This window comes from Zootoca vivipara, chromosome 9 (assembly GCF_965207765.1).
Source record: "Zootoca vivipara chromosome 9, rZooViv2.hap1.1, whole genome shotgun sequence".
Taxonomy (NCBI): Eukaryota; Metazoa; Chordata; class Lepidosauria; order Squamata; family Lacertidae; genus Zootoca; species Zootoca vivipara.
The window spans coordinates 47,814,981-47,832,368 of record NC_142592.1 but is presented as its reverse complement, the minus strand read 5'-3'; the positions used below and the strand labels follow the sequence as shown (position 1 = coordinate 47,832,368).

General features: G+C 44.2%; 1 protein-coding gene across 1 annotated transcript in view; it reads left to right on the top strand.

Annotated features, from left to right (window-relative positions):
• The window catches only part of POLR3B (RNA polymerase III subunit B), a 64,774-nt gene that overhangs the window by 9,349 nt on the left and 38,037 nt on the right, over positions 1 to 17,388 (top strand). Inside the window, exons 10-15 of the mRNA XM_060279890.2 lie at positions 2,062 to 2,184; positions 3,214 to 3,330; positions 4,053 to 4,187; positions 8,674 to 8,835; positions 15,179 to 15,379; positions 16,304 to 16,466. Of these exons, the coding sequence (XP_060135873.1) occupies positions 2,062 to 2,184; positions 3,214 to 3,330; positions 4,053 to 4,187; positions 8,674 to 8,835; positions 15,179 to 15,379; positions 16,304 to 16,466 (901 nt within the window). The remainder of the gene's footprint in view (positions 1 to 2,061; positions 2,185 to 3,213; positions 3,331 to 4,052; positions 4,188 to 8,673; positions 8,836 to 15,178; positions 15,380 to 16,303; positions 16,467 to 17,388) is intronic.

Sequence of the window (17,388 nt, the reverse complement as noted above, 5' to 3'; positions counted from 1 at the left end):
AGGGGCTTACTTTGAACATCAGCTGTTTGGTGCACCACCACTGTCACTTAGCTGTGTGGGGTCTGGAAGATCTTCAGGGTGCTGGGAGTATGCATTTCGGAACACTGCCTTCTGTAATGCCCTACCTGTGTAATTTCCTAAACAACATTTTGTAGGGGCCAATGGCTGCAGCAAATCCTTTCTAAAAGGAATAGGCCCAGTGATGACATTTAATTAGGTAGGAATTTAATGCAATTTAAAGAGAATGTGATTTGGAGGTGCATTGGCTGTTTACAGCAGGCATAGGCAACCTTGGCTCTCCAGATGTTTTGGAACTACAACTCCCATGATCCCTAGCTAACAGGGCCAGTGGTCAGGGATCATGGGAGTTGTAGTTCCAAAACATCTGGAGAGCCAAGGTTGCCTATGCTTGGTTTACAGTGACCCTGAGAATACCACTGTGTATTCGCTGGTGTATCTTTTTTATTCCTAGTTTAAAGAGAAATATTAATGCAAGGCATGACTTTTCACCCTTCCAACTTCTGAGAAACATATTGTAGCTCTGCCAAAAAGAGGTGTTATGGACTTTATTCCCCGTTTCTTGATATGGCAGAACACCAGACAAATATGTGAAAGGAGAAGCTTTAGCATTATCTAGAACGTACAAAGGCCCGTACAGCTGGCTGCTGCCTTGAAATACTTTATTCACATAGAGATTGGGGAGATTTTCCTTTCTAAACCTGTTAAACATTTTCTTAACGTATTAAGCCTCTTTTACAATATCAGCTATAACCTGGTGCTTAAGGATCTGTAGAAAAAAAACCAAGATAAAATGGCTTTCAAGATGGCTTTCTGTGTGAAATCCTTTTCTTTGCCTTCCCTTTCCCTCTCACCAACCCGTGAGAGGCAACTTGTGAGGCAAACTACCCGTGTCTGCGATTGAGTGCACCTGCCTGGGGACAGAGCAGATCTGCCTCCAGCTTTGAGGGGCCCTGGACAAAGTGCCCTCTAGTGGGTCCCCTCCTGGGCCAGTTATCTCTGACAGGATTTTGTGACCTTGGCAAAAGCTCTTTGGGCAGCCAGACCTGTAGCTGCTAATATGCCTTGCCACCATTATAATGCAATGCAGGGGGTTTGGCCCTTGGGGCCCCTTCCAACTCCATGATTCTGTAATTTCCTACAATATACTGGACTGACACTGTGTCATTGACACCGGGAAATTGAAATGAGGGTTCCAAGTACCCTCACATGGGGCCCAATGGAGCAGCTTTGAGGAAGCAGACCTCAGCGCTGTCATGGTGGGACCTGCCATGGGGTTGGGACCCCAGCAGCTGCCTGAAGATGGCCTGGGCTGACCTTGAGCTTGGTTGGGGAAATCTTACCAGAACGCATTTTGAGGCAATGGAAGAAATGTGGGGCAGGTTAATTCAGCACTGCACAGGTACAAGGCTGCCGAACATGATGTTCATGAGTTCGTTGCACTTGCTGCACAGTGCATGCTAAACCCCCTCCCCCACCTTCTCTGCTTCAATAGCACCAAGTCATCCCTCCTTCGGGCGGCAGTGCTCAGTGGCAAATGTTGGTAGCCTCCTGTGAACCACCTAATGGAGCAGCTCCTGTTGAAAAAGGGAGCTAACCATCACCACCTATGCACAAAGTCGTTAGCAAGTTTGCATAACTTGAGAGAGAAGGTGTGTGTGTATAGAAAGATACCATTCATTACTTTCCTGTAGCTCTTCAACAGGCTTCCTCTGTTGCATTTGTCCCATACAAATAGCAGAGCATTGCTCCTTATTAAACTATATGAGGTTTCTTCTGCAAATGAGCTGCCAATAGCATTACTCTGCTGCTTTCCGTTTGTGTTTCCTCCTGCTGCTGCTGCTGCTTTGGCTTATCAAGATTTCCATTCCATAGTTTGAGTATGTGCTGCTGCCAGTGCCAGATGGCCCTGTTTCTGAGAGAAGTCTTAGGAGTAATACTGACTACAATGGCAAAATTAGCATAAGCAAATGCCAGCAAGTTAGCACCAAGCCAACATTCTTTCTCTCCTTTTCTACCTTTTATTTTTCTTCCCTCTTCCAGGCTATGGGCGTTGAGAGTGACCAGGAGATTGTGCAGATGATTGGTACAGAGGAGCATGTGATGGCTGCATTTGGTCCCAGCTTGGAGGAGTGCCAGAAAGCTCAGATTTTCACACAGATGCAGGTGTGTGACATTTCGAGCATCCATCTAAGAAGAGAATGGCTTCTTAGTTTTGCCTGTTGTGAGCTGATGGAGTGGCTCAGAGACTGCACTGGCCACAGTCTTCTGCCTGTCAAGCCCCTATGTTTTCTGTAGATTGGAAAAATTATTTTCCAAGTAGGAAAGTCCATCTCTGAGAGCTGATCTGTGCATTATGCAGACTGAGGTGGAAGAGTTTTGAGCATGGCTAAAAGTGGACATAGGATGAACATTACGGTGCAAAAGATGGGGAAATAGTTTGGGAGGACGGTGTAAGTAAGCAGCATAATTGGCATGACCTCAAGAGATCATTTTATACATTTTGACTATAGTTCTTCTTTCCTGTTTCAGTCCTTCTCAGAGTCCAGTTCTTTATTAACAAAATGCTACTTTGTTTGCATGATTAGCAGAAATGTTGGGTATGTTTGGGCCTTTTCAGACAAGAGTTATTACAGCAGTAGTCACTGGAGGACCACTGAACAGAACATGGGGTTTTTGTTTATGGAAGGTTAAAACCATAATAGGAAATATAATTATTGTTAGTATTGTTGGTTGTGTACTTTTGGGAAGTATCCAAAGAGTAATTCCATTAGTGCAAGGACTTCTGGCTGTGCAATGGAACTTCCTCCTCTCTCCTCTCCCTGCGTCCCTCCACATGCCCCCTAAACCAGTTTGAGAGCAGATTTGGGGGAGGTGCTGGGGAATTACTAGGAGCAGAGAGGGAGAGGAATTTCCGTGGCGCAAACAGAAATCCTTGTGCTAACAGGTCTACTTTGTTAAGATAGCAACCATAGATTGGCCTAGTCCATTTTCACTGTTCATCTTATTAAAGAAGCATCTTAGTCTGCTGTCTTGTCTTACATTTTAAAAAAATTAGGTTTTGGCATGCTGATTATCTTGTTAATATGCAATCATCAGTTGTTAATATGCAATGTAATTCCCTGAAAGCGGAGACTTCCAAGAAGAGTGTTTAACTTGTACTATGCTAACTTGGATTTGGATTTCACTTTACAGGCACTGAAGTATCTGGGAAATAAGGTCCGAAGGCAGAGAATGTGGGGAGGACCCAAAAAAACCAAGATGGAAGAAGCAAGAGAGCTGCTGGCAACAACCATTCTTGCCCATGTCCCTGTACGGCCGTGAATCTTGGATTTTGGGGCAGGGCTCCGGGGTGTGTGGGCTGAAATAGAATTCTTACCATACAAGACCTGAGTGGGTTGAACGTCCTCTGGCAGAGCACCTTCACTAATCCATTGTGAACTTGTGAGGGTGACTGTATCTTCACCTGTTGTTCACCATCCCAATCTGATTTAGGAAGGGACCTCAGGAAGAGCTGCTGCTTAGTTCTATCATTAGTTCTTGGTGTGTATTAGAGGAGTCAGATATTTCCTGCTCCTCATCTAATGCTTGTGTTGATTAGTATTCTGATCCATTATTTTTGCATGCTGCAGTAGGATATGTGCAGCTCTGTATGTGATTCTCTGCACACTAACATGTGATTACTGGTGTTGGGTTGAGGGAGCACTATGTAAAATTCAGAAGTGTGTGCGCGCGTGCGCGCGTACATGCATGTGTGATCTAGCCATAAACTGACCTAGTGATCTTCTTAAGTGAGGTGCTATTGCTTGATCTCTACTTTCTCTTCGTGAAATGAGAACTATTGTGAAAGTCTAATAGGGCTTTTGGAAGGATGAATGCAATGAGAAAATGTTACCACCCTGTTCTGAGTCTGGGGAATATTGCAGAGCTGCAAAATGAGTTTAACCTAAGCTGCATTTTCACGTAGTAGATTTTGGACAAATGACTACCTGTTCCTTACTAGAAACTGTTTACTCCCCTTTTCTGTGTTCCAGGTAAAAGAGTTCAATTTCCGCTCAAAGTGCATTTATACAGCTGTGATGGTCCGCAGAGTGATTTTGGCTCAGGGGGACAACAAAGTGGATGACAGAGACTACTATGGAAACAAACGATTGGAGTTGGCAGGACAGGTAAATCCACCCTGGTTTTTTTATACAGTACAACATGCAAACATTGATATGGAGTTAGCATATTTATTTATTTATTTATTTAATTTGTTGGTTGCTTTATCTTGCCCAAGGCAACCGAAATGATGCCACAGAATTAGGCTGCAGCACAACAGGTTCAGTGTGCAGCAAAAAAAATAATCGTGTGTGTTTTGGTCCCCAGATGATTTTGGTTCAGACACACTTTATTTAAGCTTTTCGCAATGGGTTCTGTTGATTAGTGATTCTGAAACAATAAAGGTTCATAAATACTGGCATATGCCTAATATGTTGAGAGTTGTGTAATGGTTTAAACGTTTCGTCTAGCTTCCTAAAAAATACATTGAAAGCAGACTTCTATCCCTTATGTGTGTGTTTTTCTGTTATTGACACTTGCTTGGCTGTATTTTGCAAATTGATAGAACATCTCACATTAAGCCTATTGCTCAGTGTTTTCATCTAGAGTTTATTTCCAAATAGCCTATAACACACACGCACCTCTGGTTGTGTTTCTGAGCTAAAAATCCTGTTGCTTAAAAATTTGAATGAAAAAGACTGTTCCTGTATGAGGAGGAAAAGCATAGCAGTCCACACAATGTGAAGACATAAAAGGCATTGTGTCTATAAAAATGTGTGAAAACAATAGCAGCTAATTTCACACCCCATGGGACAAGGGAGTACGAAATGTGCTTTAGCTTTAGATAACAGTCGGTTCCGCTAGCCAAGCTGGTTTACAGAGCTTTCCCTTAGTCTTTCTGCCCACTAGAGGCTTGGCAGGCCAGGTGCCAGCAGAGGTGTTAGCGAAACCTACCGATTCCAAGCTTAATCTTTTCACCTACCTTTTCTCTTTCCTTAATGTGTTCATTATTTGCCGAGCATTTCCCTCGTCTTTGTCCTCAGGGTTTGTTTGGCATTTCCCCCCCTTTCTTTCTTTCTAATTCAGCTTGCTTTGTATGGGTGAGATATGGAACAGCACCAAAATCCTGCACCCTGGAAAGGAAGGGATTTTTACCCTGTGACAAAAGAAAACCGCCTTGACTTCAGAGATTGACTAATCCCAGCTGTTCTGATAATATAATTAAGGCTGCCTAATGTCTTTAATTTTGCAACCAGTTTGTGTGAAAAGGAGAATTTGGCACTCTAAAGCCTTAAACACTAAATGGCAATCTCAAGGCGCCTAATTAGAATTCTCTGACATTAAGCTAATTGGTGAAACTGTATTTCAGCAGCTTAACTACTTTATTAATTTTTTTCCTCGGGATTTTCAATGGAAACCAATTGATGAGCTGTCAGTTCCTCTCCCTTATATTTCGCCGCCGCCACCCCTCAAATTTAATTTGCTCTTCAATGCTCCTGTCTGAAAGACCCTGGGTTCACCACAAAAATTAAATGAATATTATCACTGGCATTCCATCCCGTTCTCTCCTTAATCACTTACTCTTGACCTAAAAACGGGCTATTGTGAAACTTTGCTATGTTCTTAGAGAAAGCCTGTGGATGTACTGGAATTAGCCATGGAATGCTTTAGGCTAAAAAATGTCAAGAAGTTAGTGTATCCACCTAACCTAACTTTATTGCTTTGAACAGGAGGGGCTGGGAAATGGTGTTCAGTGGTGACTTCTTCTGAAGTCAGTGTTGAAATTTTTAGTTACGTACATGCTAATTATTTAATAATCTTTTATGCCATCAAAGAAACAGCCCTTTTCCTGATACTTGTTTAAAATATAGATAAAGATATGGGAAGGGCCATAACTCAGTGGTACTTTGCGCCAAAAAACCCCTATTTTGGTCAGTGTAGACGGTAGTGCGTTAGATGGGTCATAAGGCAACTTCCGGTGGCTTACCCAGGCTCATCCAGGGAATATTCATTCTGATAGCATTCACATGGGTACCCAAGCCTCAAAGGAACCAGAGATCTGCAAGTAATGTGTGAATGTCCAGGGCATGCCATATTGGCCTCTCCCCAAAGTGCACTTCAGAATCTGAGCATAAGAAGAGCCCTTCTGTATCAGTCCAAAGGCTGATCTAACTCCAGGATCCTGTTCTCACAGCGACTAACAATATCGGAAGCTTACAGGCAGGAAATGACAAGTGTGTTAGCACTCTCTCCATTTGTATTCCTGGGGCATGCTGCCTGTGAGACTGGAGGTAATACAGAGCCATCATGGCTAGCAGCCATTAAGAACATTAACCTTGATTAATTTGCCTGAACCCCCTTTAAAGTCATCCAGTTTGTGGGCTATTAGTGCATCCTGGGGTAGCTAATTCTATACTTTTAACTGTGGGCTATATGAAGAATCAGGTATTTTCCCCTGTCCTGAATCTTCAAATGTTCAACTTCATTGGATGACCTCATGTTCTAGTATTAGGGGAAGTGCTGTAGAGCATCTGCACTGCACACAGAGGTTCTGCAGATGAAATCACATTAGTAGATTAATCTACATGACCATTTACTTGCCACTGTGTGATCCTTTAGGAACTCTCTCATGGGAAACTCAGTTTTGCGTGATGTCACGAAAGATTGGCTCTCAAAGGGGGAAAGCTCTCAGCGCCCAACGTTGGTTTTGAGTAGTCATTGATATGTGCAATTGACACAGAATCCCATCTACCCTTTACCCATGATTGACCTCTGTGACAGTTCCCAACTAGATCATTATAGCTGACCTAAATTCAAGTTACTATTCCACATAATGTCAACTTTAGTCATCAAATGAATTCTCATGATTATGTTATGCAAGGCAAGGCAAAGAAAGGTCTGTTCTTTTTGCAAATCAGCAGGGACATGATAATGATGAAAAGATGGCAAATGCAGAGAGTGGAAGTGTTCATTGGGAGAGTAGATTGAGTTACTGGCCCATGGCCAATTGGGGGGCATGGTAGTGCTAATGTGTCTTCTAAAATGGAGACAGTTTTAAATTGGTTTAATTCCATGCAGGAATTAAATAGTGCAATAGTCTCCAGAATGTCTTAACAGGGCCTGTTTGAATACCTAGTTTGTTTAGCAGTTAACAATGCTTTGTATACTGGGAACTTGTATTTTTGGCATTCGGTAGCCGCTGTATTTTTAGTCTTCCTGACAGAGCTGCTGTAAAAACCAAGAGTTAGAATAGAATTGCCAAGTTCTAGAGCTTATACTTCTTTAGGTGATGCAGGAAAGGCTTTTCTTTGGAGCAGGGGTGGGTGGGGAGTAGGCATTCAATCCATGTGTAGCTTGCCGTGCAAAATTTTAGATGGATTGAGTTCCCAGTAAAGTTCATTAGAAGAAGTTGGGTGAAATGTGAATGGGTTAATTGGAGAGCAAACCAAAAGACGAGTATAATGTTAAAAATGATTTTAAAAAAGTGAAAGAAATAGCTGGAAGGAAATAATTCAATAAAGAACAAATATTTACAAAACTAGAAAGGACCATCCTTTCCCCATACTGATAGTTCTTCAAGGACAGGCACCCCCAAACTGCGTCCCTCCAGATGTTTTGGCCTACAACTCCCATGATCCCTAGCTAACAGGACCAGTGGTCGGGGAAGATGGGAATTGTAGTCCAAAACATCTGGAGGGCCGAAGTTTGGGGATGCCCGTTCAAGGAGTTGCTCCAGGTTCAATTTTCATAACATATGTTGGCTACTGAGACATTTACAGCTTATCTATATGTTAGCAATTCTGAAAATGAAAAACGTGTTAGGGTAGTTCTTCTATAGTAATGTGACATATCTATTTTAAAAGCTCTACATTTAAAATTTAAAAGATGTCATTTGGTGAGCCAGCAGATGAGCAGTTAGGTTTATAGGATCCAGGGTCTAAACAGGCCTAGTCTGGTGTTTTATATATCTGTTTGTTATAGTTATTTTTACAGTATTTTTCAATAGAACTTCTCTGTGTCATTTAGCCGTTTTATTTCAAGTGTTCTTAGGAACAGGCTGAAAGAGTTCGGACTTTGTCTTGTTGAAAATCAGATTACAGTGGTGCCTCGACTTACAAATTTAATCCGTTCCGAAGGCACCTTCATAGGTCAAAAAATTCGTAAGTCGAAAAGCGCCATTGGAAACGCGATTTCCCATAGGAATGCATTGGAAATGGAAAGATTCATAAGTCGAAGCAACCCAATCTAAAAATTCATAAGTCGAAGCAACCCAATCTAAAAATTCGTAAGTCGAAAAAACCCTATCTGAAACTGCTGCGGTTTCCGTTCGGATGTCAAGAAACTTGTAAGCATGCGCCATTTGCCCCATTCATAAGTCAAAAAATTCGGTTGTCAAGTAGTTCGTAAGTCGAGGTACCATTATACTACTTTACCCATAAACTAGAATAATTTGTTTATGTTGTAGTCATTTGGTCAGATTGTGGAAAGTGCCATTCTTATTTCAGGATGAGCAACGTAAAGGAATGGCCCTCCAATTAATGCATCTCTAGTGTGGCTTCCATTGCTAAATGCATTGCTTGCTTCCCACTGTAAATCTCCTTTTTTCTGTTGCAGCTTCTTTCCCTTCTGTTTGAAGACTTGTTCAAAAAATTCAACTCTGAATTGAAAAAGATCGCTGATCAAGTAATTCCCAAGCAGAGGGCTGCGCAGTTTGATGTAGTTAAGCACATGCGGCAAGATCAGATCACCAATGGCATGGTGAATGCCATCTCCACTGTAAGTGTTTCATTTGCTGTGGGAGGGATAGGAGAACAGTGGGGAATCTCTGGCCCATGGGCCTTATTAGGCTGGACAGGGGGTCCTCATTTGGCCCATGAGAACATTTCCCCCAAGCCATGCATGATGTCAGGAGTGGGACAGGTAAATACATGGATGCAAAGCATCCTTCAGGAGTGCTTCCATTTGCTCTTGACAATCAGGCTTTCCTTTGCCACTTTTAAAAGTTTGTCACTAAATGCAAGCGCCACTGGGATTGGATCCCCTTGCTTGCTTCCAAGTGATTTCTATCCCTGCCGAAAGTGTGGCTTGGAGTCTTTGCCAACCAGCTGACTGGTGGTAGCTGCAAACTCCACTTCCTGTTCTTGCACAGTTTGATTCCAGAATAATAATAATAATAATAATAATAATAATAATAATAATAATAATTTTTATTTATACCCCGCCCTTCCCAGTCAAGACCGGGCTCAGGGCGGCTAACAACAAATAATATCAACACAAATATAAAAGAAACAATTCAGTTAAAACAACAGAATAATACAATGTTAAAATTCAATTTTAAAATTAAAAATCTACGAATAAGATAAAACCATTATAAATAAAACCTTAGGGGAGGGTAACCGTGGGGTCAGACTGCGTCAGTCCGAAGGCCAAACGAAACAGCTCTGTCTTGCAGGCCCTACGAAAAGATGACAAATCCCGCAGGGCCCTAGTCTCCTGGGACAGAGCGTTCCACCAGGTCGGGGCCAGTACTGAGAAGGCCCTGGTCCTGGTCGAGGCCAGCCTAGCCACCTTGTGACTCGGGATCTCCAATATGTTATTATTTGTGGACCGTAATGTCCTCTGTGGGTCATACCGGGAGAGGCGGTCCCGTAGGTACGAGGGTCCTAAGCCGCATAAGGCTTTAAAGGTCAAAACCAGCACCTTGAACCTGATCCTGTACTCCACCGGGAGCCAGTGCAGTTGGTAAAGCACTGGATGAATATGATCCCGCAGCCGGGACCCCGTAAGGAGCCTCGCCGCGGCATTCTGCACCCGCTGGAGTTTCTGGGTCAGTTTCAAGGGCAGCCCCGCGTAGAGCGAATTACAATAATCAAGCCTAGAGGTGACCATCGCATGGATCACTGTGGCTAGATCAGGTTGAGAGAGATAGGGGACCAACTGCTTAATGCGGCGGAGATGGAAAAATGCCACCTTGGCTGTGGTTGCAACCTGTGCCTCCATGGAAAGGGAGGCATCCAAGGTTACCCCCAAGCTCTTGACAGAAGGGGCTGACACTAATTGGGCCCCAGCGAAAGATGGAAGTTGGCCCCCCCGCCCCATGTCATCCCGACCCAGCCAGAGGACCTCTGTCTTCGAAGGATTTAGCTTCAGCCGACTCCCACGTAGCCATCCAGCAACAGCTTCCAGGCACTTGGTCAATGTGTCCGGGGCCGAGGCAGGACGGTCATCCATCAGCAGATAAATCTGGGTGTCATCAGCATATTGATGACAACCCAGCCCAAAACTCCGGACAATCTGGGCAAGGGGGCGCATGAAGATATTAAAAAGCATTGGGGAAAGGATTGCACCTTGCGGGACTCCACACACCAAGGAGTGCCGCGGTGACAACCCCCTCCCTAGCGCCACCCTCTGTCCCCGACCTGAGATAAAGGAACGCAGCCATAGTTGGACTGTACCCTGAATCCCCACGTCGGCAAGGCGGTGGTCTAAAAGCTCATAATCGACCATGTCGAAGGCGGCTGACAGATCTAGAAGAATCAGCAGCCCCGACCCGCCTTGATCCAGCTGTTTACGGAGGTCATCTGTTAGGGCGACCAGTGCTGTCTCGGTCCCGTGGCCAGGACGAAAGCCGGACTGGAATGGATCTAAAGCCGATGTTTCATCCAGAAACCTACCGAGCTGTTCGGCAACCGCTCTTTCAATTATCTTACCCAAGTATGGAAGATTTGAAACAGGGCGATAATTGGATAGATCTAGCGGATCTGACGATGCTTTCTTTAAGAGCGGACGCACCACTGCTTCCTTCAACTCCTCTGGGAAAGTCCCTGAACTGAGAGACAAGTTGATAATCTCAACCAGGGGGCCCCGTACCTCGTCTGGACACGCTCTAATCAGCCAGGACGGGCAGGGGTCTAGGGAGCAAGTGGTGGGCCTCCCAGCCTGGAGGAATCTGTCTACATCAGCGGGGAGTATGTGGTCGAAATGGTCCAATACTAAACTCGAAGACAGTCGAGGGGCCTCTAGTTCCGCTATTGTATCAAAATTGGCAGAAAGGTCACGGCGAAGTGTCAAGACTTTCTCCGCAAAAAAGCTCGCAAATGCCTCACAGCTATGGGTCGAATTAGTGCCTAAATTTGACTGGTCCTCAAGGGTTGTTAGAGACCTGATTGTTCGAAAAAGTTGTGCCGGGCGAGAGTTAGCGGATGCGATGGAAGCTGAGAAGTAAGACTTCTTTGTGGCTTTCACCGCCATCTCGTAGGTTTTCATAAGCGACCTATAAGATGTTCTTGAGGCTCCGTCGCGAGTATGCCGCCATACTCGCTCAAGCCGTCTGAGGTCCCGCTTCATTTTCCGAAGTTCCTCGGTGAACCAAGGGGCCCGGTTTCGGCGGGGTTGCAGAGGGCGCTTAGGTGCGATCTCATCAATGGCCGCCAAGAGCCGGTTATTCCAGTTCTCGACCAGCTCATTTAACGAGCCACCAGGGGGAGCAGGGTCCCGTAAAGCCTGACGGAATCTATCAGGATCCATCAGCCTTCGCGGACGAGCCCAATCGGCTCACCACCCAAGCGGGGCAGAGGCGGTAAGTCAATCCTGGCTTTCAGAGCGTAGTGATCAGACCATGGCACTTCCATAATTGGGGACATGATCACATCTATACCTGCACCAAAAATCAAATCCAGCGTGTGGCCTGCTTGGTGTGTGGGACCCAAAACAAACTGGGAGAGCCCTAATGTCGCCATGGAAGACACCAGGTCCGGAACCCGTGAGGAGGGGGTGGCATCGGCATGGATGTTGAAGTCCCCCAAAACCAATAAGTTAGGGAACTCCAAGGCCCAGCCGGCCACCACCTCCAACAGGTCCGACAGGGTGGCTGCTGGTGCGCTGGGTGGTCGGTACACCAGCCAGACAGCCAAGCCCTCCTTGGTGCCCCACACTAGGCCAACACATTCAATGCCGGTGATTGATGGTGATGGCAGAGCCCTGAAAGAGCAATCCTCCCGGATTAACAACGCCACCCCTCCCCCCCGACCCACAGTCCGTGACTGGTGGAGGACGGAGAACCCAGGGGGTGTTATTTCATGTAATGCAACTACTTCACCTTCACGTACCCAGGTCTCCGTCACACAAGCCAGGTCAACCCCCAGTGAGATAAAAAAGTCTCGCATAGTGGCGGTTTTATTGCCTATGGACCTGGCATTGCACAACACCAGTGACGGAGGTGGATAATCCCTGCTCACCCTACCCTCGTCCCTCGGGATGGGGCGTAGATTGGAAGGGATTCGAGCATCACCACATCTCAAAACCCTTCGTCTGTGAAATCTACCCCCACCACCATACCTCCCTCGCCCATCGACAGTGGTGATCCCTAGCCCCGTGTCAGCGTCCTCCCCAAAGGAATGATGTCCCTTCAATAACAGATCTGCCCTAGGCCCAGTCTCTTGAATAGGAAGGATATAATGATGATATGTAGAATCGGATGGACAGACATCTCCAGTAGGTATAAGTATAGCCCCTCCCGCCACATCCCGGATTAAATTAAAGTGCACAGTTTGTCCATCAAGGCACCCGTCCCCTGGGTTCCTGTGTCAGTCTTCTGCCTGAATGGTTTCTAAAGTGCCAAGTTTGTCCACAAAGACTGAACCATTTCCAGGCCTAGGCTGCACCAGTTCAACTTGGTGTGTTGTCAATTTTGGTGTTGAAGGAAGTGTTGGGGGGCCCATTTCTTCCGGGGTCAGGTATTGACATGCCAACCACTCCTCATTAGATAGGGGCTTTGTTTTGTGATTGGCGTAATAATAATCCAAAGGGGCCGGAGGAGCTAGAAGGAAAATATGTTTTCTTAGGGCCGAGAGTTCATCGATCAGTGTATCCTGAGACTGCTGAAGTTGCTCTAGATTGGCCATCAGGCATTGCCCATTCTTTAGAATAAAATCATTTCCTTCCTTGCTAAATGATGTTTGGGGTTTTGGGGGCTTATTCTCATGGAGATGGGTTTTAACAGTGACTGGGTGTGGTGATTTAGGATTATCCTGGAGGCGGGTTTCATTTTTTGTAATGTCTGGCTGTGGTGGCTTAGGATTTTCCACCTTGCTGGGCTTGTTAATAGATATTTGAGTTTTGGGGAGCTTGACCTCCCGGGTGTAGGCTATAACTGTGTCTGATTGTGAAGACTTAAGATTTGCCATACTGCTAGACTCTGTAGAACCAATGTTGGATCTGCCAGACTTGTAGTTCTCTAAAACTGGTGAGGGAGCTCCAATATTTTCAAAAAGGCGATTTATCCGCAGTCCGGACTTCAGGAATTTATCTCTGTTTGATAATACTTGCTTAACTGCCACCCAGTCTTTAAAAGTCACCACTGCCCTGCTGTATAACTTATCATTTGAGAGAAATGTTACCTTTCTAATATTGTCTAATCTCATAAAGCCCCCAATAGCAAGGTCAATTTTCGTCCGAAAGTTACTTTCCCTGTGGTTGTACATTAGGAAGTTTCTATTATTGTGTGGGATTGTAAAAACAAGTTTATGCTTGTTTAAAATTAAATTCCAGCCATTTTGGATTAATTTATCACACACCTTTTTGGATTGATTTGAATGGGCAATGATTCCTTCGGACATCTTATGTAAACTTGTTTGCTTAAGCGTCAAGGGGTCCTTTTGTTTTTCAGAGTCATCGCTTGGTAGCAGTGTAGGTTCTATACTGTTTTGTAGCACAGCCAGAGAGTGTTTTGTTGAAGAGCTTGGCTTTTGGACAGTTTTCTTCGTTATTGTGGAAGGGTTGTTTGTTATTGAGTCCTCCAGCAATTTGAAGAGCTTTGGGAAGTTCATTTTCCTGGTCTGGTAGTACAATTTTCCGGAGCGGCGGCCCATTTTGATATTCTTGGGCTTTTTCTTTTTTTGTACCTGTCGCTTTCTCTTTAAGGACAGTTTCCTGACCACAAGGGGACTTTCCTTCTGTCGAGGTGTAGAGGAGTTAATTTCCGTGACTTCAGTGCCTGACTGGCATTTATTATCATTGGATATATTATTATTTGATTCATGAGGTGGAGGCCTTTCTTGTCTCTTAATTAGTTCAATTAAGGTAGCAAGCAGGCTCAGGCTTTCTGATAGAAAGTTTTTTATCAGCTTCAGGTCTTTATTTATCTGTGAAGAATAGTTTCTAAACAAGTCTTCATACATCCCAGACAGAAGGTAAAAGTGGCTGTGCGTGAATTGTAATCCGATGTTGCCTTGCTGTTTATCCCATTCCTGTGAGGGAGGTGAACTGGGCACATTTAGTCCAGAATCAGGGTTTCCACTTAAAGGCCCCTGCTCCTGAGGTGGTTCATGATCTGAGTGGGCGACGAGGCTCTTATTTGCTAACGCTGCTTGTTGCAACTCCGTTGCCAGGTCTGTTTCAGCCACTTTATCATTTGGTGTTTCCTCCCACCTGTTCCAAGCATGATCCAAAGACCATTCGTGTGGGTGGGGGTCTACTGGGTTTTTTAATCCTTCCCCTTTTGATTGAAAAAAAGTTGGAATTTTGGTCTGCTTTTTTCTTAAAAGGCTTTCCTCAGGATATAGAGGTGATATACCCAGTTCCTTATAACACTGTCTTGTTAGAACCATAGCTGACTCAGAACGATATAGGCTAATTTAAGGAGTCCAGCGTTAGTCTGGGAAGCTATGGAGGCTATGGAACTGCGGAGGAGGAGAATTTACGAGCTCTTCAAACAACTCCCAGAGTCTTTCAAAGATCTTGTCGGAGTCTTGTTGGTGATAAGGGAAGGAGGTTGGTAATTATTTCTGCCCTGCACTTCTTTATCGGCGTATTTGTTAAAAGATGCTCTTACTCACATAAGCGGGACTCAGAGAGAACTTGCCTCGGCGCCATCTTGGAAGTAGTGCTAATAATAGCACTGGCTTGTATTGTTACTCTTTATGCAAATATTCACCAGGCTTTTCTGCCCTAAAGTCTTGAGGACAGGTGGAAAGCTGAAGCTATTTTACCACTACAGTTAAGAATCGTCCATGTTTTCAAATATGGATCGATCTGTTTTCATATACTATTTTACCCCTTTTAAAAGTAGTTAAAATCTCTACTGCATTTTTGACAGACTTGTGTCATTCTTGACTTTTAGGGGAATTGGTCACTGAAGAGATTCAAGATGGATCGTCAGGGTGTGACTCAAGTCTTGTCCCGCCTGTCCTATATTTCTGCTCTGGGGATGATGACAAGGATCTCTTCTCAGTTTGAAAAGACTAGAAAAGTGAGTGGTCCCCGATCTCTGCAGCCATCACAGTGGGGTATGCTGTGCCCATCAGACACTCCTGAAGGAGAGGTAAGAACCATGAACTTAATTTATTTTCTCCCATCACAGTTTGATGTGCTGAACCATTAGTTGAACTTGAACAATTGCACCAGCAGCCAAAATAGTGGAAACCTTTTGGAAAATGTGCATTTCTGAGGTTTGATGGCTCATAACACCAGTCTTCTTTAGAATAATTCCATTACATAATACTGAAATATTGCATATCATTAGAAAGATTATTTAATGCAGAATATAATGCAACAAGCTTCGTTGGATTATCTTCATCCTAACAAAAGCCAAATAAAATCAGTAATACACAGAAAATAAAGGATATTTCGTAACTTCTCACCATTTCTGTCAGGACTTAGTGTGAAAACCTTTTGCCACAATTACAGTCCTAAAAACGGCGTCCCATGGAGTGAACCAAGGATTTTAGTTCGTCAGGTGTTATCATGTGAAACTAAGATTGTATGATTACTTCTATCAATTGTGCTTTATTCCTTAGTTGCTTCTGACTAACAAGTTTCTTTAATTGGTTCCAAATTTTCTGTTGGATTAAGGTCAAGGCTATTACATCACTTTCTAGATGACCAGTCAACTCCTTAAACTCTTTCAGTAGCACCTTAAAGACCAACTAAGTTTTTATTTTGGTATGAGCTTTCGTGTGCATGCACACGAAAGCTCATACCAAAATAAAAACATAGTTGGTCTTTAAGGTGCTACTGAATGAATTTTTTTATTTTGCTTTGACTCAGACCAACATGGCTACCTACCTGTAACTAGATCCTTAAACTCTGTTTGTCATTGGTCAGTTTTGAGTTAAGGAAATCCACTTCTCGTTACATAAGGCAGTTGTGCTGTCTTTTTCTAGTTATTTGGCTATAAATAAAATAATTTTATATGAATTGTGTGTGTATTTTTTCATTATTATTATTATTATTATTTTCCTTTCAGGCCTGTGGTTTGGTTAAAAACCTAGCACTCATGACTCACATTACGACTGATATGGAAGATGGTCCTATAATTAAATTAGCTGGTAACCTGGGAGTAGAAGACGTAAACCTTTTGTGTGGAGAAGAACTTTCCTATCCAAATGTGTTCCTTGTTTTCCTTAACGGTATGGCACTTCTGAAATTTTCTGGGTTGTTTAGCTTAGAAGTATAGGTGGAAGATTAAAATTTTATTTTGTTTGCCAGAATTTGTATACCACTTCATTGCAAATAAAACTTCTGTGTGGTTTACAAATGATAGCACTGCAGCTGTCTGAGTCGTGAATTCTGAAGTCCTAGGAAAGAGTCCCAGGACGCGGGTGGCGCTGTGGGTTAAACCACTGAGCCTAGGGCTTGCCGATCAGAAGGTCAGCGGTTCGAATCCCCGTGATGGGGTGAGCTCCTGTTGCTCAGTCCCAGCTCCTAAAACCTAGCAGTTCGAAAGCACGTCAAAGTGCAAGTAGATAAATAGGTACCGCTCCAGCGGGAAGGTAAACAGTGTTTCCGTGTGCTGCTCTGGTTCGCCAGAAGTGGCTTTGTCATGCTGGCCACATGACCTGGAAGCTGTACGCCGGCTCCCTTGGCCAATAACGCGAGATGAGTGCCGCAACCCCAGAGTCGGTCGTGACTGGACCTAATGGTCAAGGGTCCCTCTACTTTTAGGAAAGAGTGGGATTGAGTGTGACGAATATAGGACTCCTTTGAGTTATTTATGACTCAATTAGGAGCCACTAAAAACCGCCCGGCACGCTTTCTCTAGCGCCTCTGCTCTGTAGACCCGGGCTGGCAGTAAAACATACAGCAGAGCCTTCTTCTTCTTCTCACACACAGCGGAAACTTGTATAGCCGTTGGATAAAAAGCCTCTTAAGAACACACAGAGTCCAAGGTGTTCTAATAACTACTGAAGTTTATTTTAGAGAGAAAACAACAAACGACCTGGTGAGCTCGCAGACATCTTGCGACCGTCTCCCAGGCAAAAACGAAACCAACTGATACACAAAGAAATGCTTCCAGTATATTCTGTAACATGATATCTTCCTCAGTGGTCA